Raw genomic sequence first — 26,098 nt, 5'->3', positions numbered from 1 at the left:
AAGAACTCTTAAAATGTACAATTTAAACCTTACAGGAAAGGCCAAAGGTTTAAGTCAAGTCACAGATGAAGGGTTGAGAGATGAGGAAAGCAGTTAGGAATGTAGGGTGTATTCACAAGACTTCTGAGGGGACGTCACAAATGCAACCACACCCTTCATGAGACAGCTTGGTCCAATGGTTTGATCCAGTCTTGTGTTTCTTAGATTTCCAAGCTCTGAATTAGGAGTACTCCGGGGAGGGGTGTGTGGGTGGAGAGGGGAAACACAGGAATACTGTTATCAATTCTCCACCTACACAGATGATAGAAAGAAAAAAACTCTGCCAGAGAAGTCACACAAAATCCAGGCAACAGTACTGAGGGTCTCGTGTTAGAAGGAAATCAACCTCTCCCCCTAGAATGCCTGGGAACACAGGTGTTAATGCTTAAGGTCTTAATGTGCTGTACCTGCTCAGCCAGGGGGAAAGAAAAACAACATTGGAGGGTACATGATACATTCTTAAAAGTTAATTATGAGAGAAGGAGACTGCATTTCCTTGGCACCCAAACAAGGCAGCAGAGGGGGAAGTGACAGGAAGAGATGTCAGCTCCATCACAAAGAGGCCTTTCTGATAACAGTAGGTCTCCCTTGAAGGATGAGAGAAGGCTTTGGCTCATGCAAGAGCCAAAGCGGTGAGCCTCTGTCAGTTCTGCAGTAGGAGGGATTCCCAAATTGGATGTGACATTGGGACTTAATGACCTTTAGGTTCCTTCCAACTTTAAGACCATTCTATGATTCCACCCACTTTTAATGGGCTTTTGTGACTCACACTCAAGTCTGAGCAAAGATCAGATTGTTCTCAAACAGTCTTCCATGAGCTATGGCTGGACACAAAGAGGTCATGGATAAAAGAGACAATTATCTGGGCAACTCTGGCAAAGCAAGTCAGCCAACCGACGTGCACACCTGTGTCTCAAACACTACAAAAAATATGATCTCTGGGATGCCTGGGTGGCTCAGTGGGTTAAGCATTTGCCTTCGGCTTAGGTCAGGATCCCAGGGTCCTGGGATAGAGTCCTGCATCGGGCTCCTTGCTTGGCGGGAAGCCTGCTTCTTCTTCTGCCTGTGGCTTCCCCCTGCTTGTGCTCTCTCACTCTCTCTTTCTCTGACAAATAAATAAAATCATTAAAACAACAACAAAAACAAAAACAAAACAAAACAAAAAACCATGATCTCAACTGTCAGTAGTTTCCTGGAGCATCTGTCCTCTCTGGGTTTAATTTGGAGGATGAGTATTTGGCTTTGCAGACAAACTTATTTTCATACTTTTACTCTGTCCAGCCTACAGGGGCAGCTTTAATTGAGGGGCTTCCTACTGTTACCATGGAAACAACAATCATTTGGGGGTCTAGCTGGCCTGCAGATTCTACTTTTAATCCTAAACTCTGGCAAAAGGCAGGACTGGAGACAGATACTGAGTGCTTTGGGGAAATAATACTCTGCAAAGCCTGAAAAAGACGACCAAGAACTTAATTTGTAATGGATGCAGAATATACCCAGGTCATTATCAGTTGGAAACTAACTCAACTTGTCAAACCTCAAGTTTCTGCCTTTTCCTCAGGATTAGGATTACTTACTCAGATGGAGATGAACAACAACGCACTCCTTCACCTGCGCCATGTTTCCCAAGAGCCCCTGAAAAGCAGTCTTACTGCTTCAGACTACACAGAGAGATTACAGCCGAGCTGAACCCAATCCTGGCAGCCGAGATTCTGGATTATAGAAATGATGGGGAGCTGAGAGCTCGGCCTTCTGCTGTCTCAGAGATGGGGTCTTCTCACTGGACTTTTTAATTGTGTTAAGCTCAATGTGACAAATCAGTAAGAAGTGCTAGAACATGCCTGCTGAAGAATAATTATCATTAAGGCTTGTAGCTGACAAGAAGCCGGAAGAAAAAAAATACAAACTCCAAGATTACAGTTAAGTCTGCCAAGTGATTTAAAATAGACGTTCCCATCCACGGTAAATCCTCAGGAATGCACTAGAACAACACCAGCAGACACCTAGTCTTCTGGGAACCTGAGGGCACCTCATCTTTGGGCAAGAGCACTTCCCCATCTTGCAAGGCTTCCTGCCCACCCCCTCAAATGCACTCCATGTGCCCCTCAGAGCAGCCAAATTCTCTCATGACCCCCCTTCCCTCATGACTGCTGAGAAGTCTGAATCCCCTTCCTCGCACACCAAGGTTTGGAACAGGCATCTCCCTCTTGTGGCTGAAGTTATAAAAGGCCCAAATCAGCAGCAGCATTATGTTTTCACCATGTGGATAAAGTCTCCACAGTGAGAACTAGAAAGCCAGGTGTAGGAAGAAACAAAGAATAAGAGCTGGGACGGAAAATCCTGTCGGCGTTATAATTCCTGACCTGACGAGGAGTTCTGCGGATCACTCCAAAATCCTTATAATACATGCCCTTGACGGCACAAGGCAGTTCTGTCTGGGTCTGTCTGCGTCTGAGGAGTCTTGCACAACCTGACAACAGCTGTCAATCAACTAGGCTTTCAGTGCTGCACGTGGGCGTATACACAGGTGCATAATATATGCACACACACACTCAGCCAACACTGGAAGTTCACACTTTATGCTGAGAAGAAAGTTCTGGGGGCCCAACAGGGAGCAGGAAAGGGGCAGAGCTAAGTGTTGGACTTAATACGACCCCTTTACTCAACTGGCTGCTACTTCCAGTCAACCGAGCCCTTAAGCCCAGGTAAAGTCTTCCTTCTTGTTGACTCTCTATCAACTCAGCATCGTTAATGAAATGAGTTTCTGGATGGAACTCTTAGGTGTTTTGTCTCTGTCACTGACAAAAAATACATGATGTAAGCTCCAATTCTCGATGTAAACATGACTGTTCAGTCCTTTGCCTTCAACATCAACTTCTTAGAAACTCAAACTTGTCAGGAAAAAAAAATAGTACAAAAAGGCAATTGGCTACTCTCCTCTGTACCCAGAACTGCTGCTCAAGTGAGAAGCACACATACACGCAGCCCGGTATCTGCATCCCAGGGGTACGGGCTTGTGCTTCTCCTCCAAGGATCCTGCAGGCAGAGCCCAGGGAGCTGAAAGGGTTAACGGTCCCGGACGTCGTGCATAAAGTCAGAAAATACCATCCTGTGAAGCTGCGCCTGACTGGAATGAAGATAAACGCAGGAGAAGCAGAGCAATTAGCCACGTGCATTTCTTCCTTTATCCGTTTGTTTGGGCTGACACAAAAATGGTCTTCTGAACAGCAGCAGCGGAGAACAGTCAGCAGAAGAGAGCCAGAGACCGAGATCACAGGGCACAAGAAAAAGAGATTCAAGTACTACAGACCTGAGAATATGGGTGGGGGGGGCGGGGGGAGATTCACTACACAGATGTTCCTTGTTATCGTGTAAGAGTTCTTCTCAGTCACACTCTATACGCCTGTATCTACAGTCTGAGGCCCCTCAGCCAGCTCCCCAGGGTCTATGGCTAGTGCTGCAGGAGATGCACAAACACAATGACCACACCATAAAGGGCGGCTTCGAAGACAAGATGAAGACCAGCCAATTAAAAAGTTGAAAAACAACAAATATATTCAGCAAATTAGTCATTCCAGAAATTGGCTTTTGGACAGATAGCTCTTGGCATATCAATCCAGAGCCTTTAAGAGATGATCCTCCAGTGAAATAGGACATTTCCGTTATCTACTAGGGACTAGACCGTATCTCTCAGAACTTAGTAAGGAGACCCATGTGTGTCTAAAGAGAAATCAGACATGCTCGTGGAACGTGTCTGAAGCAATAGCAGACAGAGGCTTAGAGAGCCAACAAACAAAAAATATCAGTGTGCATCCACTGTAGTAAAAGGGAAACTGATACTCCAGTCACTTGGACAAGGCTGCCCTCGAGTGTGGCAGGGAGCATTCATCCTGCACTGTACTCAAGTCCATTGGGCTTGCCTACAATTTCCCCTGGAATACTGAAACACAGAAAGAGGGTCGCCTGGACAGTGCTAGCTGTGGGGCAAAGACACAGGACATGATCATACAGATATCTCGTCCTGAATCCCAGTTCCACGACCTACTACCCATGTGATTCTGGGCAAGGTACCAAACCCGCCTAAGTCTCAATTTCCACATCAGCAAAATGGTACCCCACATCATAAGGATGAAGGAAATAATTCAAGTAAATCCAAACATTATGCTAAGTGCTTGGCACAAAGTAAGAATTCAGTGAAAATTTATCCCCATCCTCACTACCATCACTACCCTGTTAGAGCAAGAGGAACACATCAGATGCTACACTGAAGCACAGAGGAGGAGCCTCTAACTCAACTGCACTAGAGGGGAATCCATCTTGCTCTGGTACTTGTTCTGCCTGACCCTTTTAAGGAAAGCCATGACCAGATCTGACGATCACACCTAATGAAGGTGGCAGTAACTGACTTACAGCCAGATCGTCTTTGTTTGGGAATGGAAAGTCACCTAAAGACACTCCAAGTAGAGGCAGAAGAGAGAAGCCATGAGTAAGCAAAATCCATGAGTAGGCAGACGCCATGAATGGGTAGAAGCTAAGAGCGCACAGAAGTGGTGCCGTGGAGAACAGAGCAGTGAGAAGTGAGTCAACAGTGGTGAGCACACTGGGCAGTCAGCAGCCATGTTGCCAAGATGGCGGCACCCTGAACAGGGAAAGCAGGCCTCCGCTGCCAAGGAGCCAACTGGGTGCACTGGTCATCGAAGATGCACCGCTCCGGAGGGACCTTCCAGATACTTAACAATGTCCTCCTCCCTGCGGAATCTTATCGTCCCGTAGTTTGATGAACACTATACACCTCGGCAAGAATGTGGAAAACTGGCCCACCTTCCCACTGACCTCCTCCTCCTCAGCACCTCATTCATTCAACTATCCCTGAAACTGAAGCAGCTTCTCACCTGTGCTTCTGCAATAAAGGACTATGCTCTGAGCAGAACTGTTTTTTCTTGGAAAAGGCTTCTATGCACGTGTAGAAATGAAAAGGCAAACAGAGCTGCGGAAGGGTTTCAAACCAATAAACCTCAGGAGTGTCTGTGGTTTTTTCCACCACCAGCTCAGAGAGTCCTCTGTGTGCCACCTGGCAAGCTTCAGTTTCTTCTCTCTCAACCCACACAGAAAAGAAATGCAAAAATAGCATTAATACGCCCCTAAGGTCTGGGGCTCTTCTGCTTTGGCATATACAAGCACATTCCTTCCAACTGCTGGATGAGAAACAAAGAGACAGTCATATGGAACGTGCACCCAGAGCCAGGCCAGATGGACCCCTCTGAGATTTATGGGACTGGGTCCTGATTCACCCATCCCCCATAAACTGGACCCTACTGGGGTGGAACTGGCAGCAGCTTTCCTAGAGTACAAAGGAGGGAAGAGTTTCCCAACTTGAGAGAGGATGACAAGACAGAATATTCTAAAGAAAATGAGCTCCGGGAGTGGTCCTGGAGAGTTGGAGATGCAGCTTTCAATAGGAAGACCTGTCCACAGGAAGACCACACTGCAACAGACCTGCTCCCTCAACACTCATCAGAGATCCCCAAAGAACATTACAAAGCAAGGCCACTCTGCAACCCCAAGACATCCATTTGCCTGAGGAATCGTGGCAGAGTCCAGAGAGAGGACCTGAAAGGTGAAGAACCAGGAGCTCACTGGGACCCGTAGTCCAGGAGGGTGTACAGTTGTGGGGGCAGCAGGACTCAGGGCCTGGAGAAGCGATGCAAGGTTAAAGGAAAGCCAGCTGCCTTAAAAGCATGTGGTCGCCTAGTTTTTTTGTCAAAAAAACATCATCGGTGAGATTAAGTAATCCCTTCTTACAGCTTAAAAATGGCCATGACCATGGGGCACCTGTATGGCTCTGTCAGTTGACTGTCCAACTCTTGATTTCAGCTCAGGTCATGATCTCAGCATCATGAGGTTGAGACTGACCAGGCTCTGCGCTCAGCATGGAGTCTGCTGGAGATCCTCTCTCTCTCCCTGTGCCTCTCCCCCACCTCACTCGCTCTCTTGCTCTCTCTCAAAATAAATAAAGAAAATCTTTTTTAAAAATGGCCATGACCTGGTTTGGGGAGAGGAAGGGGAGGAGAGACATCGTCTTCCAGGCCTCCATGAAATCCTGCTATCAAGCAGTTGGTGCCGTGGCCAGCTGTGCCAAGTCCCACCCACTGGTGTTGCTCCTGGACCAGAAACGCCACCCCAGAGGGAGGGACTGCCTCTCTGAACATGGAAACAAATCCACAGGCAAAAGTGTCACTTTTCAGACATCCAGCCTGTTCCCAGGCCACTCGCCAGACGCCTTTACATGTGTGTCCTCATGATGGAATACATACCCAGGAATGGTCCTAAGTATAATGTTTAAACCCAAATATGTAACAGAGGCTCTGATCACGGTGCACTCCCTGCCCAAACTAAAGTGAAAAAAAAAAAAAGAAAGAAAGAAAGAAAAGAAAAAGCAAACAGCCTCGTGGCAGGTGATCACTGTGCTCTAGGGCCCCAGAGACAGAAGTCACTCAGTTACTGAGCAAAGTCAGGATCACCCGAGAGCTGACAGACAACTGTATGTGTCATGGGTATTCGGAGTGAAGGCACAGTGACACCCTCAGGTGGTCATCTGGTGGGGAGACAGGTGAGCAGGGTGCTGGGCAGAAGCAGCAGCAGGGTGGGGTGCTGTGGGAGCGCAGAGGGGAGGGGGAGAAGGTGATGTCAGCAAGTGCAGAGACGAAGTGACAGGCTCTGGCTCTGAGGGGGTCTATGTGTGAGCCTCACAGGCGCTGAGGGCAGGCTAACAGGTGGGCGGGCTGGAGCTGGGTTTGAATGAGGGCGTTCTGAGCAGCAGAAAGCCCCGGTCATTTGTGTACTTAGCTCACAACCTGGGCAGCAGGTGGATGTCATGGAAGCAGCTGGCCGGCTCTGGGGTGATCCAGGTGGGCTAGAAAAGGGCTACGCTACTGAGCACACGCTTTGGCTGGCACTGGGCTACCTAGCTTAAGTCACCCTCACCACAAGCCTACCAGGCGGGGCAGCTGTCCACGGCAGGAAACAGACTCCGAGATGGGCAGCGGCCAGCTCGCCAGGGTGAGAAAGTGACACAGCAGAGTTTCCAGCCCAGGCCAGCTGATCCCAGAGTGGTCTACTGCCGACCTACCCCACGTCCATGGCGCTCTACTGTCTAAGAAAAGCAAGCAGCCGTGGGCATGAAGGTTCTCATTTTCAAAAGAACATTGTGTATCTGCGTCTACAATTTTAAGATATGTAACATGTTAAAATGATATTTTTGGCCCTGGACTTCCCTGATCACCCTCTGAAAACCCAAGTAAGTAGGAGACAAAGGCCTCCCACCACCGCTGCCACCCCCCACCCCCCACAGGCCAAGAGGCGCTTCTCTCTCCTCGCACACCTCAGCAAAATCAAGCAGACGGAAAGTGACATAGGGGAGGAAATAGAGAGAATTTCCTTTCTCTAGAGAAAGTGGCTGCCGTGCTGTGCACCACCACTCCCCCCGCAGCTTGCTTTTTACCTTAAACCTGGTGAGGAGTTTCAAGGGGCCTACTGGGGGAGCTCTGAGACACAGTGACTAGGCCAGCCTGCCTGAGAAGGAAAGAGGAGGGCTCCAGGGCAGGCGAGGGCTATTCTTGGTGGCATGGGCCTCACCCCCACATGAGTGTGCCCAGGAAGAGGCAGCTGGGGTAAGAACAGGAAACCTCAGAAGGCAGAGTGCAGACGAGTGCAGGCTGAGGAAGACGGCCGGGTCTGAGGTGGGGAACTAGGCAGCCACTTGGAGTAGACACAGCCACCAAACTCAAGGGAACCACCAGACAGAGGGACTCGGTAGGGAAGCTTCAAAAAGACCAAGATATCATCCCCTCCACCCTCTGCCTGGTCCCAAGGGCCCAGCCCCACCCACACTTCAGCTCCAGCAGGAAGTGGGCAGAGGAACATCTGGTGAGTGGGGAGGGGTGACAGGAGGAAGCAGGGGGCAAAGGCCTCACCCTGCTTCCCTCTTCAGGGGCCCAAGGCAGATGGAGCTGGGTGAGGGAGAACATTGGAACCCAACATCATCAGGGTTGGAGTTTTGATCACCATCCAACTCATCTGGGCCTGGACTTGTGCCTCAGAATGAAAGTAGGACTATGATATCTGAGAGGGAACAACAAAGTCATGGAAGTTTTGACCCACCTCAATTTCATTCCTGAGAAACCCCTCTGAAAAAGGTTTACACAGACACACCAAAAGAAAAAGTACTGGTTACAACGTATTAACTTGCGTGCTAACTTTGCAGGTACTGAGCAAGAGCTGCTCTGTTTTCAGATTTTGGACTACAACAGAAAACTCGAGAGAATAACTTGGGTAAGAGAGAGAGATGTGGACTAACTCACTATATTTCTGCCAATGGGATGCTATCTTCAAAGAAGGATTTTCGGCATCTCAGAAGCGGCTCCTTAAGAGTAGTTTCCAAGCCAAAGCGTGTAGTGCTCTGTTCCAGATATTGGGGGACCCCCTACCCCTACAGCCTCCCTCTGGCTATGGAAACTCAACAGCTACCACCATGAATGGCCTGAAGCACTGAATCTCATGGTCTCGGATTTTCCTTCCTGGGAAAACTGGAGCAGTTTTTCCAAGGTGAGTCTTGGAAAATAATCTTGTCAATGACTGTGACAAGAAGCAACTGGAAGGTTCTGAAATGAGACTCACAGCAAGGCAGTGGTCAGGGGAAAGCATAGGTCATCGTTCTCTTAAAGTTTAACCCTAAAGATCCACAGAGACAGAAGTGAAAACGAAACCCCTTCAGGAAGAGCTACCTTTTCCTGTGCCGTCTTTAGGGCATATAAAGGTCCTCTGCAAGGTCTCACTCATTTGCTCAGACATCTTCTCAGCCCCAGCAGTGCAGGCAACACGCAGCCAGATCTGAGCGGAAAAGGGCGCAGGACCCCTGCCTACAAGGTGTTTTCAGGCCCCCTAAAGCCAGCTGGATGCACCCTTGGCCCAGAGAGCAAGTGGCTGGATTGGAGGGGCAGGGAGGGACCACGGGCCCTGGCCAGTGACGGACGCTCTTCTTACTCAGAAAAGTGGAGGCTCCTCCTGGCCCTCGCTGACGCTGCAGGCAGCACCCCAACCTGCGATTGCTGGCAAAGGAGCACTCTGCCTCTCACCCCCACCCAAATGCTAAGGAACCAGCATATGTGCTGGGCAAAATGGAGAAGGAAAGGCACCCCTCGTTTTCCCACCAAACAGGACAATCACATATTGATTCCCATTTTTATGCCAGAAATAAAGGATTATTTTCTTCCCCAACATCCCGAATTAGGGGCCGTGTTATTGTTTGTAACACTGTCCCGCTATTGATCAGACATCACAGCCACATGTAACTAACTCTGCTCACTCTCAGGTAGGAAGATCTGTCCTCACTGCCCACCAACAAGAGATCTGAGGCAACTTCATACCTCTCTAACTAAACGCCACAGGCCACAAAATTGCCACGGTTTAAGAGAATGCTTTCATCATTCGTTTGGTCATTCACTGTTTCAGAAGCAGTATTTTTTGAACACCAACTCTGTGCCAATGCTGTAGGTACTGGAGTGTAGCAGTAAACAAAAGTCTTTGCCCTCACAGAGCTGCTTTTTTTAGTGGCGTGCGAGAGCAATGCCCTTGCTGGTGTGGAAGTGCTCGATTCTATGAAAACACGTAGGAGAAAAACACAGGGAAGCAGGGAAAGAGGGCAGGGGCATGGGGTGACAGCAGTGACTTTAAATAGGCCAGGAAGGCCTGTGGAAGGAGGTGACATTTGATCAGAGATCAGAAAGTGAAGAAAAATGCCAAAGTGGACCTCTGGGGGACAGCATCCCAGGTAGGGGAGGAGCAAGGACAAAGGGCCCAGGAGAGGGATAGCGGTAGGGGGAGTTGAGATTTTGGACAAACAGAACTGTGGTCAGTGGGGGCAACAGCAGCAGGAAAGGGCAAGGTGGAAAGTGAGGTTAGTAATGGGACGACATCTATGGGATGGAGTGAGACAGTAAGCTCACTGAGCTCACTAGAAGGATTGGAGCAGAGAAGTGATGAGACTTTTTTTTTTTTTAAGTATAGTTGACATTAAATTTGATACTAGTTTCAGGAATACAACATAGGGATTCATCATTTATACACGTTATAAAATAATCACCAAAAAAAGTCTAGTTACCATCTGTTACCACACAAAGTTATTACAATATTATTGACAATATTCCCCAGGCTGTACTTTTCATCCTTGTGACTTATAACTGCAAGTTGGTGTCTCTACTGCCCTTCTCCTATATCACTCATTCCCCCACTCCTACCCTTCTAACCACTGATTTGTTCTATCTAGGATCTGTTTTATTTTCTTAGATTCCACATATAAATCATACACCATTTGTCTTTCTCTCTCTGGCTTTTTTTTTTCTTTTTTAAAGATTTTATTTATTTATTTGACAGAGAGAGAAAAAGAGAGAGAGAGCACAAGCAAGGGGAGCTGGAGAGGGAAAGGAAGAAGCAAGCTCCCTGCCGAGCAGGGAGCCCGATGCAGGGTTTGAGCCCAAGACCCTGGGATCAAGACCTGAGCCAAAGGCAGATACTTAACCAACTGAACCACCCAGGCGTCTCTCTCTCTCTGACTTACTTCACTTAGCAGAATACTCTCTAGGTTCGTCCATGTCACAAATGGTTAAGATTTCATCCTTATTTACAGTTGAGTAATGTTCCATTATATAAAACATACACCAAATCCTTATCCTTTCACCTGTCAGTGGACACTTAGGTTGCTTCCAGAATCTTGATACTGTAAATAATGCTGCAATGAACATGCTGCGTATATCTTTTCTGTTTTCTTAGATAAATACCCAGCAGTGGAATTACTACGTCATCTAGTATTTCCATCTTTAATTTTTTGTGGATGCTCCACACTGTCTCCACAGTGGCCGCACCGATCTACATTCCTACCAATAAGACACAAAGGTTCCGTTTTCTCCACATCCTCACCAATATTTGTTACTTCTTGTTTCTTTGATACTAGCCACGCTATCTTATATTTTGAAAGGATCACTCTGGCTGCTTCGTGGAGATGTGCCTGGGGTAGGAGCAGGGGAACAAGCGTCGAGGCCGGGAAATAACTGAAGGCTTCTGCACGCGTGTAGGCAAGATGTGGAAGCAGCTACGATCAGGGCGTAACAGTGGAGGTGATGAGAAGAAATGAGATTCCCCATGTTTTCTCAAGGCAGAGTGGACTGAACGTGGTCTGAGAAGGAAAGAAGGAAGAGTGTCAAGAAAACCTGAGCAAGTACAAGGAGGGAGTTGTCATTTACTACCATTTGGGAATAACAGCTTTGAGGAGGGAATCAGGAGTGCTGTTTTGGATTTTCAGAAGCCACTGGACATTTAAGCGGAGATGCTAGGGAAGGTACCTGCTACACAAGTCTGGAGAAAGTAAGGTCTCAATCAAAGATCTGGATTGGGAAGTCATCCGTGACAGACGGCGTTTGAAGCCCCAAGCTGGGATGAGATTGCCTAGGGCCTGAGTGAAGACAGAGAAGAGGTCTCAGAGCTAAGCCTCAGGCAAAGGAGTATGAGAAGGCATTGCCTGAAAGGCAGGGAAACTGGGGATGTGGGGTATCTCGGAAGCCAAGTGAAGAAAGCATTTCTAGAAGGGGGAAATGATAAACCGTACCTTAGTCCTTGCTTTACTGACAGGGTTTCTGAGTTCTCAGATGAAAAAGTGATGTGCTCCAGGACCTAGTACGGGTTCAGTAAGAAAGGACCAGGTTCAATCAAGTTCCGAGGCTGGTAATTAGAGAAAAAGTGAAGGATATAGTCTGTCTACAAAAATAAGAAGCAGATAAACAGTCTGAAATAATGACAAGTAGGTGGATCAGAAACTGCTTGACTGATGACGCCCAAGGGCACATATAAGTGAATGAGTGTCAATCTCCAAGGAAATTTCCAGGGACATGTCACTGGGCTCTGTCCTTAGCCTACTCAACATACCAGTGGCTTTTAGCAGTGATAACTAAAACGGACTGCAATCAGAACAATCCAAAAGGCTTGTGAAAATAAAGCATCCCAGTGTCCACCCCAGACCTACTGAATCAGAAAATCCCCAGACAGCACGGGTGCGGGTGGGGAGGGGGGGGGAGGAGCTAAAGGAAGGCATGAGTTAGAAGAAAGAATTGAGGGAGAAGCTTGATCCAAATGTACGGCTAAAACCAAGCTCAGCGGAATGGGAAATGTGCTGGGTAACAGCAGCTGGGTCATGGAACCTTACCTCTGATTCTGAAAAATCAGCCAGACGTGAGGTGGAAAGGGTACACTTAGCTGGATCTGAGACCAATTTGCAAGTGTCCGTGATCAACAGTGGGATCTTAAGCTACATGGACAATAGGCGAGAGGAGAAGGGGCATAACCCAGCTATACCCACTCTGGCCCCAAAGCACCCTCTCAATGGTAGGAGTGAAAAAGGTGAGAGGAGCAAGACCAAGATGATAAAGGAACAACTGCCCCACCCCCCAATTCCTAGAGAAAAGCAGATATTTAGCCAGGAAACTCAAGAAACCAGGCCTCAACCCCAAATACCTTGAGGGCCAACATGCAGAAGGACTTGCTCTGTGGGATCCTATAGGGTTGATCTAAAATCCATAAATAAAAACTAGTAGGACAGGATTCTACTTTGGTAGAAGGAAGGTCTTTTAAACACTAAGAGGAACCCAAAGAGACAAAAGTGGTGAGTATTTTGCCACAGAAATTGCTAAACTTACATATGCCCCCAAATTAGCATTTATTATAATGTACTAGTTTATCTATATATACATACACACATACATATGCACACCCTTCCTACACTGTAAATTCCCTGTGGAATTACATCCCCAGAGTCCAGCACAAGCCCCATCCTGTGCTATGTGCTCAATAAATGCTATTATGGCTGGACACTGCCAAGCCTGTTATAGAGGTGTTTCATGCTACAAATTGTTAATGTTCCTTCTGGAAGAGCAGGTCCTATGATCTCTGAAAAACCGCACATAAACCAGTTTCCCCTGGAGACATAGTCATCCTTTGCATCTGCACAGTCAATTCAGAATTTAGTCAAAATGGGTTGTTTAATTGTTATGTCTAAAAGTCAATGGTAGATAGAGGCGCCTGGATCACTCCGTGGGTTAAGCATCTGCCTTCAGCTCACGTCATGATCCCAGGGTCCTGGGATGGAGCCCAGCATCGGGCTCCCTGTTCGGTGGGGACTCTGCGTCTCCCTCTCTCTCTACCTGATGCTCCCATTGCTCTCTCTATCAAATAAATAAAGTCTTTAAAAAAAAAATAAGCCAATGATAGTATTAGCCCTAGGTTTAAGGCTCAGCCTGGTATTAAGTATGTACAGGGTGGGGGGTAATAATTTTTGTCTTGAATGTTTCCGTATTCCACATAAAAATGTGTAAAGCTTTGTCCACTAAGGAAATCTGATCCTTCCAGCTGTGACCCAGTTTGGAAATAATCCATCTCTAGGTGTTCCTTCAAGTAAATGTCACCACATCCCTACAGGGTGGTGGGGGCGATTTACTGATTCACAGGCTGGAGTTAGCAGCCCAGGAGGACCATGCTGCCCAATGCCCTTGGTTCACCTCAGAATTTCACCCCCTCTGAGGCCGGGTCCAGCTGAGAAGTAGTTAACCCAAAGGGCTTCGACAGAGTTGCCTTTGCAGTCAGTCACCAAGGGGATCAATGCAGATCGGGTTCCATGGCCCCACATTATGGGTGCCAGTCCTGCAGAGATGGGAGTAGTGCAGGGGCCTGCTCAGTGCCTACTCTCTGCCCAGTGTCCTGAGGTACCCCAGAAATAGGGGTGTGAAGGCCAAGGGGAAGGAGAGAGCCTGCAGACTGCCATGGGGAAGACTGCTGCCTTTCCCTGTCTCTCCTTCCTGCTGGCCTGCTGTCTCCCCCCTCCCCCTACCCCAGTGCGTTTCTTCACTGTGCGCCATCCAACCTCACTACCCCTTCTCTGGGACCCTGATTTACTGTTCACCCCTCTTCTTGAATTCACTTCTTGGAAAATACATTTCCCCAGAGTCTGTCTGTGTCAGGCAGGGTTCAAGATGCTGAGGACATGCCATGAAAGGTATGATGATGGGAAACAGGCAGCATGTCACATGGACCTGAGTGTGAGGAAGCAGGTCCAAAGTGGAGAGGAGGGTAGTCATGTAGGTTCCACGGGAAGGTCATTTGAACCAGACTTGGAGGAGAAGGAGCAAAACCTGGTGACAGCCAGGCAAAGAGCGCTCAGAGCAGAAGGGAGACAAATGTCCCTTGAGACTCCTGAGGGGACAGTGGTTAGAGCAGGGCCAGTGAGGGCAGAGGCACAGATACCACTGAGGCAGGAGAAAAAAAAAAAAAAAAAGGTGTTGGGGCAAGGGCCCAAAGGGGGCTGTTATCAACTTTATGCTTCACAGGGAGCTATGGAAAATCAGCTGACTGGAGCAGAGGAGTGAAGTCATCGCACAGACATCTTAAAGACGTCCCAGTGCGCGTCTATTGCAATTAGAGAGACTGGCAGCCAGTATCTAAGTGGCAGCATCCAAGGTTGCAGGAAGAAGTCCTCGGCTAGTTAACTGCCTACTGTCAGGGCCCCAGAGGCACAGGAATTCTGCATGATTCCCTGCTGTGTCCCATGGGGGGGCGGGGGGGGGGGGGGAGGGTTAGGGGGTGTGGAGATGTGGCCAATGTGCACCAAATTAGGTTCCTCCATGTCCTTTTACCCTCTGCTACCTCCACTTGGTCCCGGCCTACAGAGTTCTGCTCCACAGTAGCTGGGTAACTGGCCAAGTAACTTCAGCTCTCCAGTGAAACTTCCCATTTACTGGCAGTGGCCTTGACAAAGAGGGGTCTGCTGTTTCCCCCCAACACAGGGACCACAGTACCCCCTTGCTCTGATATTTGTGTGACCCTTCCAGCTTTAGAATTTTGTGATTTTATCACAGAAGAGACCTTTGGGGCAACTGATGAAACAAGAAGGTAATTATATTTCACAAAGAGAAAAAAAAAACCTTCAAAATTACCAATGGTCTGTTTATTGCTACAATAGACAATTAGTTCATTTAATGCCTTCCAACATCTTTTCAAATCAGATAGAAACGGACTCTTATTAAAGGAGGATTATAAAAAGCTGCGTTATCCATCATTAACCAATCAGAAGACTTCTAAAAGTAACATTTCTGAGATTCCACCAATACAAATCTATGAGCCAAAAAGGGGACTGATTCGCTTTTCCAAAAGATGACGAGTATTCAACATAAAAGTTTCTAGAGATCAAATTATGTCTGTTTGGGGAACTTATCTCCCTTTATCACTGCCCTGCTTCAGAATGTTGCAGGCAGGTGGTTGGTTTTTTGTAAAACACTTTACATTCTGTATGTAGGTATTTTGTAAATAAACAGAGGGTGGTTCACTTTCAAAACTCAGGATTTACTCTGAGTTTTATCTGACGCAATCTGAACATGTTTTTCTTGTAGAAATTCCTACTGGTATCTGAGGGGGTTTTTGTTTGTTAAACATTCTTACTTTTGCTCTCCTGGTACACAGAACATCTCACAGAAACTCTTGGCTTCAGGCCATGGTCAAGGTCAAAGGAAGAAATACCAAAGGGATAATAGACAGGTCTTCTGGAAAACTGAAGCTAAGCTCTGTGTCTGTGAGTTTTCACCCATCCACCCGCTCCCTCATTCCCTCAAGGTGGGAAATAAAATGCTGTCAAGGATTCCATTCCCAAAGAAGGAAGAAAAAAGCAGTTCTTGTTAATTTTTGAAGTCCAGCGCCTGGTCTCAGTAGAACTTGTCAAAAAACAATTAAAAGGTACAGAGGGGAAGTAAGGCAGAGAACTGGACACGGGGTGGGGGGGGGGGCATGAGCGTGTTGTGTAGAGCATCAACTGTCCAGAACATTGTGTTCACCATAGCCTAGAATATGTTCCTCCATATTTCCAGACTATTTCCTAGGAAATATTGAGGAAATAATTCCTAGGAAATACTATATTTGCTCATAAAGACATAAATATTATAATCATAAATACTGTATGTTGGATTTGCTCATAAATTCTGAACATTCCTGGATACTTTCAATCAGTAGACAAGTAGTCACATTCTTTAGTATTAACGTGAAGTTTGTCTGATTTTCAAACATGAATTATATCTAGCTTCTTTCATGCAACGTGCTAATAGCTCATTATATAATGCTCACATGGAAAAGAAAAATAATCTTTATGGCCTGAGTAATCTTTTAAAGGGTTAAAAGAGAGAGAGAAAGAGAGAGAGAAGGCTGCAGGTGGTTTGGTGATATTTATAAGCATTACTGAAATTCTTGTGCCAGAGTGAGGAAATGTTCCACAAAAATAGGTTACTTCCAGCTAACTGACACAATTTCAACACACGATCTCTGTTATGCACATGTATTGTTACTTTTGTAATTATTTTGATATAATGACTGATTTAGTCTTTATTCCTAAGGAGCCTTACTTAGAACTATGACATACATTATCTTCCAAGAACACTTTCTTTCATGAAAGAACCATGTTTCTTTATAGTCTGCAGCTGTCAGAGGAAAAGGAGACAAATGTAGTACAATGTGCAACCTCTAGCAACCAAAATGGATGCATCAACTTACTTTTTCATTCCACGCCCACAGTCCAATTCCAAGAAATGCTATTCCCAAAAACTGAAAGAAAGGAAAAAAAAGGGTGTTAAGTGTAAGGGTAAATGCTATGTTTTTACTAATACAAATACAAGTAAAGTTCTCAACCAACTCTTTTGTCACTTGACCAGACTGAGAAATACTCTTGTCTAAAATCTGAGTGACAGCCTTTGACATTCAAAGAAGTACCATAATCACCTTGATTAAAATTAAGCGTGAAGAAGAACTGAGTAAAGAAAACATGGTATAGGAATCAACCTTAGAAAAGAAGGAAATCCTGTCATTTGCAACAACACAGATGAACCCGGAGGGCTTTATGCAAAGTAAAATAAGCCAGACAGAGGAGATACATACCACATGGTATCATTTACATGTGGAATCTAAATAAATAAATCGAACTCATAGAAACAAAGTAAAAACGTGGTTGCCAGGGGCAGGAGGGAAATACTGAAAGGTTAGCAAAAGGGTACAAGTTATAAGATGAATAAGGTCGGAGGATGTAATGTAAACACCATGACTACAGTTGGTAACACTGTCTTGTAAAACTAACTTCCTCTAAAGGAACGGAAATGATGTCACACACTGAAAGGTAACCGTAAGGTCATGGATGTGTTACCTCAAGGGTGGGGAACCCCTTCACAACATATATACATATCGAATCACCACAATGTACTCTTTAAATATCTTATAATCTTATCTGTCAATTCTATCTCAATAAAGCTAGAAAAACAAAAAAAAATTTATTTAAAAAGAAGGGTTGGAATATGCAGGTGCTTCCAAGTCACTGATATTATGAAGGATAATAATTAGGTAGAACCTTGAGTAAAACTGAAGTTATTAATAATGTCTAAGGCTGCCTTTCAGTGTAGGAGAGGGCATAGTTCCTGCCCCTATAAATCCAAGCCTGGAGTTCACTAGAAAAGAGAGTATGAGGGACACGAACAGAAAAAAGCCGGTGATCCTCTCTACACCATCATACCGCTGGGAATGGGCCAGGAAGAAGGCAGGCAGAGCACCACACTCTTTACAACTTCTTCCAAACGTAACATGAATCTTACAAAGTCCAACATGACCCAAAGAAAAGTCCTGGATTCTTCCATTTTTCAGAAACTTAAATGACTTCTATCGTCCTTGAGAAGGGCTTCTACAGCTCGGCCTGGTCTCCCCTCAGTGCTGTAACTTCGTGTAGACCCAGGAGCACACGAACACTGCAGTGAGATAAAGGGGCACCCACCACGGAGCTGTCTCCTCTTTCCAACCACAACCCCACAGTGCTGCCCCTGAGCTGTGCTTGTGGCGGGGGGGGCAAGCAAGCAGTACCCAGGGGGACTCCCTACTGTACTTAGTTGTCACTGTATTCTATCTGCTCAGGATACACATTTCCGTACATGTTTTAACACGTCTGAAATCAGGACAGGTCTTAAAATCAATGGTATCTCAGTCTTTTCCCCTTGTCTTTACCTAAAATAATAGCAGGTCTTGTAATCAGGGTGTCCTATCTTTGATGACACATTGTACAGGGCTGTCCACCCCCCTCAGAGCCCAGTGGTCAGGACCGGGTGTAATTGGCCATGAGCAAGGACACATCTTATTCCTCATCCTCATTACCAAGAGGAACTCGGAATTTCCTTCCCAAACACTGAAGTGAAAGGAGAGCGGGCAGGTTAACGAGCAGTTTCAATCTGACGGCAGCAGCGCACCCTGTTTATTTTACTAACATCTTGATTAAGTTAAATGTCAGGGAAGCTGTGCACTGAGAGGGCCGCACAGAGAAGACGGGAGTGCGGGTGGTTCTTCTTTGCCGTTCTGGGGAAATCTGAGAGCTGTCCACTTGGAGAGGTCTTCATTCGCAGCAGGGGGAGCTGACATGTTGTGCGCATCAGCTCATCAATCCAAGGGGGGGGGGCAGACACCAAGAGCAGAGGGGAAAGGTGGGACTGGGGAAAACAAAACAAAACAAAACAAAAAAAGAGAGAAGGCTGACTGCCCTGGAAATCTGGTTGTGTTTTTAGAGGCAGAATTTCCTGAATCTCCTGCCAATTATCAGACTCTAGTGAACCACATCCAACACCTTCGGAACCCCTAGATAAAGAAGCTGCAGCACGCCCTTGATTTGACAAAAACAGAAGACCCCTTTCTTCCTGCTCTTGCTCTCAGAGGTTTGGAAAGGGTTTAGAAAGAGTTCTTGTGAATGTCCTGACAGAAAACTATGGTTGGTCCCTCTACGGCCCCAGTCAAAGTGTCCCTTTATGTTTCTGATGGAAAACGACAAATGCACCAGTCCCCCCAAATGACTCCAAGATACTTGGGACTCTAGTACAAAAGCAGAGCAATTCAGCGTGTTACTTTCATATGTAGAGGTCCTAGGCTCGATACGGTAACAAGCCAGAAGGGCAGACAAAGCATCCCATCAGAGCTCGAAATCACAGAGTGCTTGACTTCACACCTACTGATGTGAAACTCATCCCAGTGAAAAGCCTCGCCTTCTCAAAACAGAAGCTCTTCACGGACACTAGTCAACCACCTTCCCTGATGCAGTACTCCAACACCGTCATCTCAGTCAGCTCTGTTCCTCCCGGGGGGACAGGTTCCCATGGAAGGCTCCTGTCTAATCACTAACATTTATTTCTTATTACTGGACAGGCACTGTGCCCATTAGTGCTTTGTTTGCACTGTCTCTTTTAAGCTTTACCACAATTTTATTGGGGAATAGGCACTGTCATTAACCCCATTTTAAGAAAGGGAAGAATGACGCTTACAGGGTTTCAATCACTACTGAATGATGCAGCAGAGATGGGAACCAAGAGGAGACTGACATCAAACTATGCATTCTTACCAGTCCCCCAAATTTCCCATTTGCCCCCATGGGGTAGAAAGTAGAGGCATTTAGATTAGAATTACACATGATAGGACGAGGACATCGTATATTCCTCCCCCCAGCAGGCAAAGTGGACTTGAAGAGGTAAGACAATGAGAACCTTGCCTTCACACAAGGACTGGTTGTAGAACAGAAATTCCCCTGTGCAGGTCAGACACAGAGTAACCTAGAAGAACAGAGAAATTCAACAGTGAGCCAACTTTGTCCTCTTTGTATGAAGCTCTCCTCTCTTCTGGGCACTTGGAAAACCCCTTTTCCTTCACAAATCATATAAACAGACTGGAAACCCGTGATTTTCCACCAAGAGGAGAGGGGGAAAGAATCAGAATTTAAAGAAGACTCAACGGACAATTTCCTCTACAATCTTGCTCTAAGACTTCCTGCTTTAACTGTGACTCTCCAAACAAGGTTTAAGAATTTGAAGACAAAACACAGTGAAGTGAAGGAAAGCACTCGATACCTAAGCAAGCAGCCCGGGGCCGGGGCCTCAACTGCATACCTTTGCTGCTACATCACTAGCAAATGTCCTCCCAATTACTCTCAGCCCATATGTTTTGTTTTAAAATTGAGTAGTTCCAGCTTCAAGTAATTAAACAGAAAAGAGCCAAAAAACAGAGACAGGCACGCAGCACTGGAGGCTCGCTGAATTTCCCCTTTCCCACCTCTAGAAGAAAAGTTGACCGTAAACCACCAAACTGACCTCATTCTGATACCTTGAGGCCAACTTCCAGGCAATGGGGAAGAACATTTCTTAAAGTCAACTCATCATTCCTTTGAAAAAGGGGGGGGGGGGGGGTGTAAAAAACCACAGCAGATCTGAGGCCTCTCCCCATGTGGCGTATATGCAAACATGCAGTACTAATATATGACCACCCAATTTTTGATGTTTTAAATGAGTAACAATAATTTTGCCAACATCTGTTCAATGCTAAGTAGGAACTAAGCACTGTATCTTATACGAATTCACTAAGATAGCACTGCCTAATACAGGAGCCGCTAGCTACCAAGCATTCCAAGCATGGCAGTGCACATCAAAATGTGCTAATATGTGTAAGACATACATTGGGTTTTATTTTATATTTTTAAGAAAAGATTTTATTTATTTATTCATAAGAGACAGAGGGAGAAGCAGGCTCCCCGCTGAGTAGGGAGCCTGATGAGGGACTTAATCCCAGGACCCTGGGATCATGACCTGAGCCGAAGGCTGACGGTTAACCATCTGAGCCACCCAGGTGTCCTATATTGGATTTTAAAAACTTAATTTAAACTAAAAGAATGGAAAATCCTCAGTAGTTATTTTATTACTGATTATATGTTGAAATTGTAAACTTTGGCTATTTCGAATAAAATAGAATATATTACTAAAGTTAATTAATATTATCCCCATTTTATAGATAAGGAAACTTTATCTCAGGAACTTTAAGTTGTGTTGCTCAGGAGATCTGAGTCCTCAGCCCAAACTCAAAACTGTTTTAGTACTTTCCTAAGACTCTTGTCCTAAGACTCAAAATCACCCCCTTTAGTTTCCAGGCATTCAAGGCAAAGGGCTGTATTCCTAACTAGAGTGGAAAATGGACTGGAATGGAGAATAGCCCGAAACGGACACAGAGGGGCACACTGACAGAAGCCTGCTGGGTGCACCAGAACAAAAGCCAGCAGAGAGGACACTCAGGAAAAGCTAGAAAGGAAAATGGCCCCAGGATGTGAGCAGGGCCAACTGGGCTTCTCCGCCAAGAGGGACACATCTGCCCCATTTTGGGGACTGTGAACAGAAGATCTCTTTTTCTATCTGTTGCTTCAGTCCGAGCTGAGCCTCCAACACCTTGGAAGTAGAACAGTGTCCATTCTAATTAGTACAACAGACAACTTAAGCCACTCATCCATCCACATACCACTTTGCATATTTTGAGTTCTTACTTGGTGCTAGGTACTACTTTTCTCTTGTGATAAATACAGATACAATCCTTGTCCCCAGTGAGCATACAGTCCAGTGAGAGAGAGATTTTAAGCAAATAAAGCATAAAAGACAAAACTGCTCTGGATGGAGCTATTAAGGAGAAGAAACTAAGGTCAATACAGACAAAAGAGGAAGACCTGACCCAGAGCGCAGTCCAGGAGGGTTTCCCTATGTCAGGGAGGTAGGAACTGGGGTCTGAAAGATGAGAATATGACTTGGCATGAATACATGAAGAGTATTTCAGAAAGTCAGAAGAGAATGTGCAAAGGCCCCATGGTGAGAGGAACATAGCAAGTAAAAAGGTCTAAAAGGTGATTGGTGTGACTGGTGTGTGAAGAATGGGGGGAAAGTGGCGGGTTTCTCATTAGTGACATGAGTATGGACCATGTCATGCAGGGCCCCATAAGGCACATTAAGGAGTTCAGTCATTATGCTAAGAGTGACAGGAAGCCTTCTAAATGCTATCTGTGTGTAGTGGACTGGGATGGGGTAAGGACACAGGCCTTTATCAGATTTGGGCTGCAGAAAAGATGAGAGAGTCCAAAATGGACACACAGGGACTGGAGGGAGGCAGCTTTAATCACCCAGACAATACCTGACTGTATCCAGGATGGAAATGTGAAGAAAAAGATGGAATTGAGACTATTTGGAAGTAAAACTGACATTTCCAGTAATGGCTTGATATGGTGAAGTGGAAGCAAGGGTGAAGGAGTGAGAGGGAGGTGTTAGAGTTAATTCCTGTTTTTGGTGTCTTCCACATGGAGACAGCAGCCCTTCAATATCCATCTTATGTCTTGACAGAAATAAATCCCAGGTGCCAATTTCTTAACTAGCCTAAGATCTAGTGGCATTTCTGGAGGACAGCTTTCTTTTACTGTATTTTGCCTGCTATCTGAATTCTCTTTTAAAGGAGCATATTTCAGCTTGTATACTTAAAAAAATAAGTTATTTAAAGTCTATATGCACATCTACCTCTCCCCACTTTTATTCGTAAAAGGAAGCAGTTATGTACAGGTGTACATTAAAGGTCACAGGCAACTCTGAAATAGACATTTTCAATCCTCTTTGCTTAAAAAAACAGCAATTACGTCAATGGCATCTGCCCAGCATCCCGTGAACAGACTCAAAATAACAATGCAGCAAGGTAAACACGACAGAGGAAAATCAAGATCAGGTCAATCTGTTCACCTAAATTAGAGCCTCAGAAATATTATCCAAAATAACAATGGAAGGAACTCTTCTTCCTTCGACATTCTGATCAAGTTAAAAAAAAAAAAAAAAAAAACTTTAAGCTCTGCCTGAATAAACAGGAGAGATTCATTGAAAACATTTGGCACAGAAGAGAGGAAAGAGTATCTTTAGGAAAAAAAAAAAAAGTATTTTCCTTAAACTACAACACAGGTATTTTTTTCACTAGATGTTTGCTGACACTTTTGTGTGACCAACACTTCAGTTCTCACAGGGACGAGGTGGCGGCAGGCAGGGGTGGGGGGGACGAACAGTCCACACAAGTGTGCCAAATATTTGTGCCCTAGAAAGACACCGTGTCTTTCTAGGGGTGTCTTTCTAGGGCAAGGGTTGATATTAGGAATAAAAAGCCTCTGGGCATAATTCCTGCTTTGTCAGAGGAGTCAGCCTGGGCTGGCAGAAAATTCAATACCCAGAAAGTCAATCCCAATTTTGCCACTGGGTCCCAGCTGGTGCACTCAAACTGTCCGGAATCCTCATGACAAGATGGCATGACCGATAAAGCTCAAACCTGTAAACAGGACATTCCCCATCTGAGGCGGGGTCACCCTCTCACGTCACTCGGCTCCCACAGCCTCCATGTGGTCTGAACACCTGAACACACATCGCCCGCTGAGCCCGGCTGCCAGGGCTCCAAGCCTGTGTGATCTCGGGAGAGGCTCGTCGTTCATTAACACATATCTGAGCCTCTCCTATGAGCCAGGCAGCGCTCGGGGGGAGGGTGGGGGGGTGGGTGGGGGTGTTGGGATAAATCAGGAAACAAAACAGACCAAAGTGCCTGCTCTTATGGGGCGGACGTTCTAGCTGGGCTGGACTGGGAGGGAAAGGCGATACAAAAAAACAGCAATGAGTAGATTATACAGAATTTGAAAAGGTAAGAAGCACGGTGGGAAAGGGAGAGCAGCACAAAGGGACTGAATGTGCCTCAAGGTGGAAGGAGCGGCTTCAATATTAAAATGTAGCAGCCAAGGCAAACCTCCATGAAGCAAGCTAGGCATAAGGAAAAAACACGAAGATGGGGAGTGGACTGGTAGATACGGGGCGGGGGGTGGGGGATGCCGCAAAGAAGCAGCCCGGCAGGGCCCCGTGGCAGACGCAACAGGAGTCAGATGGGGTGAGGCTCTGAAGCCCCAGTGACGACTGGGATCTCTTCTGGGAGATAAAGCAGCACTGGAAGGGTTCCTGACTTCCTAGAGCCCCATGGAGACAACAAGGGCACCTAAGGAAACGCACCAAATGACTGTCGGGGTCCATGTGATCATGTGCGACTGGGTGGCATGCCAGGAGCCTGTGACGCCCCCGATGCGTCAGTACTCTGTGCATATTAGCGCCTCCCCTTCCTCACGCGCTTCTCCGCCTGCCTCCTCTAAGTAGGAGAAAACCTCTCATTCACAGTGATCCAAAGCCTCTCTCTTATGAACTTCTGCACCCCCTGCCACTTGGACCCTTGCTGACATTCACCCACCCGGGGGGATCGTGAAGGGGTGACACAATCTGGGCTCAGACTGCAGAAGTGACTCAGGCTGTGTGACCCAGAGCACCTGGGCCCAGTCGAGGGGGCGGAAGCACTGCCCTCCGATTAATCATCTCCTTCCCCTGATCTCGGCTGGGGGATCCCTCCCAGAACAGTGTATACAGGCATGCCTGTGCATTTAAAAGAAACTAATAAACTCTAGTCAGAATACTGAGATCATGTTTAATTTAAGATCTTTTCTATTTATCTTACCAATCTGACTCAGGAATTTGGGGTATGCACGGACCCAGATTTTAAATACCTACTAATTTTGAAATCCCACGTTAAAGTAAGTTTCTTCCCACTGGGGCTTCCTGATGCATCGTCCCTCTCCCTAACTTTAGCCCTCCTTGTTTTTGTGTTATCTCCTTTGTAAATGCGTTTTGGTTTCATTACGCCCTCTTATAAAAAGAGAATTCTTCTGCAAGAACGTGGGATATAAATTATAACCAAACTGAGGTTGGGGTAGCTTCTCAATCTACACCCTTCCTTTTTGAAAACCGGCCCCCCACCCACAAGGATGGGCCCCTGCATCCCTGTTTGTGAAGGAGAGCCACTCCCTACTCCCCTCTCTAGACTGATGAGTTGACCAAGGAGGGACATGTGGCTCAGGAAGAGTTGTTCCAGCAAATACTAGGCTGAGACAGGAGTCTCTCTTCCCCAGGAATCAGGTACTGGACACAGTGATTTTTGCTAGCCCCGGTCTCCCTGATGCTAGAACAGATCAGGGTGCAGTGAAGAAAGCACCTGATGGAGAAAGTAGGAGAGATGCCAAGAGCAACTTCCAATCCTGCTCCTTATCCCCAGGATCCAAGGCTGCATTTCCCGATCCTGGGTTCCAAGCAGTGCCCTGGGTCCTTAGGATACGCCTCCCCCACTCCCATCTTAGCTGAAGCTACTTTGGGGGTTTTCTGTTACTTACAACCAAGAGAGTCCTAAGACAATAAATAAGAGACCGTATTAATTTCCTTCGGGCTTAGTTCGTGTTAACAGTAAAGTGTGCAGAACGGGCATGAGCACAACGGTGCTCTGGGGACTAATGAAGACGTGGCAGAGGGTGGTTGGTGCTCCTTTCCAAATAACCCACTAGGATCTCCAGTGGTTCTGAACTACTCAGTAAAGCTGTGGTCACCGGTGGAAGAAGGAATACATCATTCAGCCGCATGACTCCATGAAAGAAAAGAGCGAGCTGCCCTCTGCTTGCTTGTTGAGTTCTGGAAGCAGGACAGTCAGAGCCCAAGAAATGGTTCCCAAAGCAAGAGCCTGGAGGAAGGGTAAGAGGGAGCAAGGAGGAGCCTCTTGCATGGTTCCTATGTTCGCGCCTCCCGGTTTCCCAGAAAGGGCACAAGGGCTCTCTGCCTCTGACCTTGTACCACACCAAGAGAAGGCCAAAGCGCCCCCTTGAAGACATGTCTGCAACTCAGGTGCAATCTTGCTCGGAAATTCCTTTGTTCAAGACTGGAACTTCGCTTCCTGGCAAGAACTAGTAACGTGAGCTGGGAAGGGAGAGAAAAGGGGAGGGCTCTGCGGGCAATAAAACCTATACTCTTCTTGGAAATTCCGCAGGCAATGCAGGCACAGAGAAAGGAACGTGAGGGATTAAGCATGCAAGTCTGGATGGAAAGAGGGAAGCTGCGAATTACAGCCCACTAATCTTTGCCTCGGCAAAAGCAAGGCTTACATTGCCTGGGCTCTTCCATCTGTAACCCCCTGATTAGATCAAGCCAAGGCTAAGAACAGACCAGACAGAGGTTCTAAGGGCTGAGGAGAACGGAGGGATAACTCAAGTATTTCAAACCACAGG

At 46.5% G+C, this 26,098-nt stretch overlaps 1 protein-coding gene across 1 annotated transcript in view; it reads right to left on the bottom strand.

Annotated features, from left to right (window-relative positions):
• LOC111154698 (tetraspanin 5) overlaps positions 1-26,098 on the bottom strand; it is a 168,980-nt gene that overhangs the window by 15,334 nt on the left and 127,548 nt on the right. The window contains exon 2 of the mRNA XM_022514545.1: positions 16,672-16,722. Within this exon, the coding sequence (XP_022370253.1) occupies positions 16,672-16,722 (51 nt within the window). The remainder of the gene's footprint in view (positions 1-16,671; positions 16,723-26,098) is intronic.

The sequence above is a fragment of the Enhydra lutris genome, unplaced genomic scaffold (genome assembly GCF_002288905.1).
Source record: "Enhydra lutris kenyoni isolate GAN:26980312 unplaced genomic scaffold, ASM228890v2 scaffoldscaffold3, whole genome shotgun sequence".
NCBI lineage: Eukaryota > Metazoa > Chordata > Mammalia > Carnivora > Mustelidae > Enhydra > Enhydra lutris.
The sequence above is the reverse complement of the archived record's forward strand: the minus strand, read 5'-3'. Positions and strand labels throughout refer to the sequence as shown.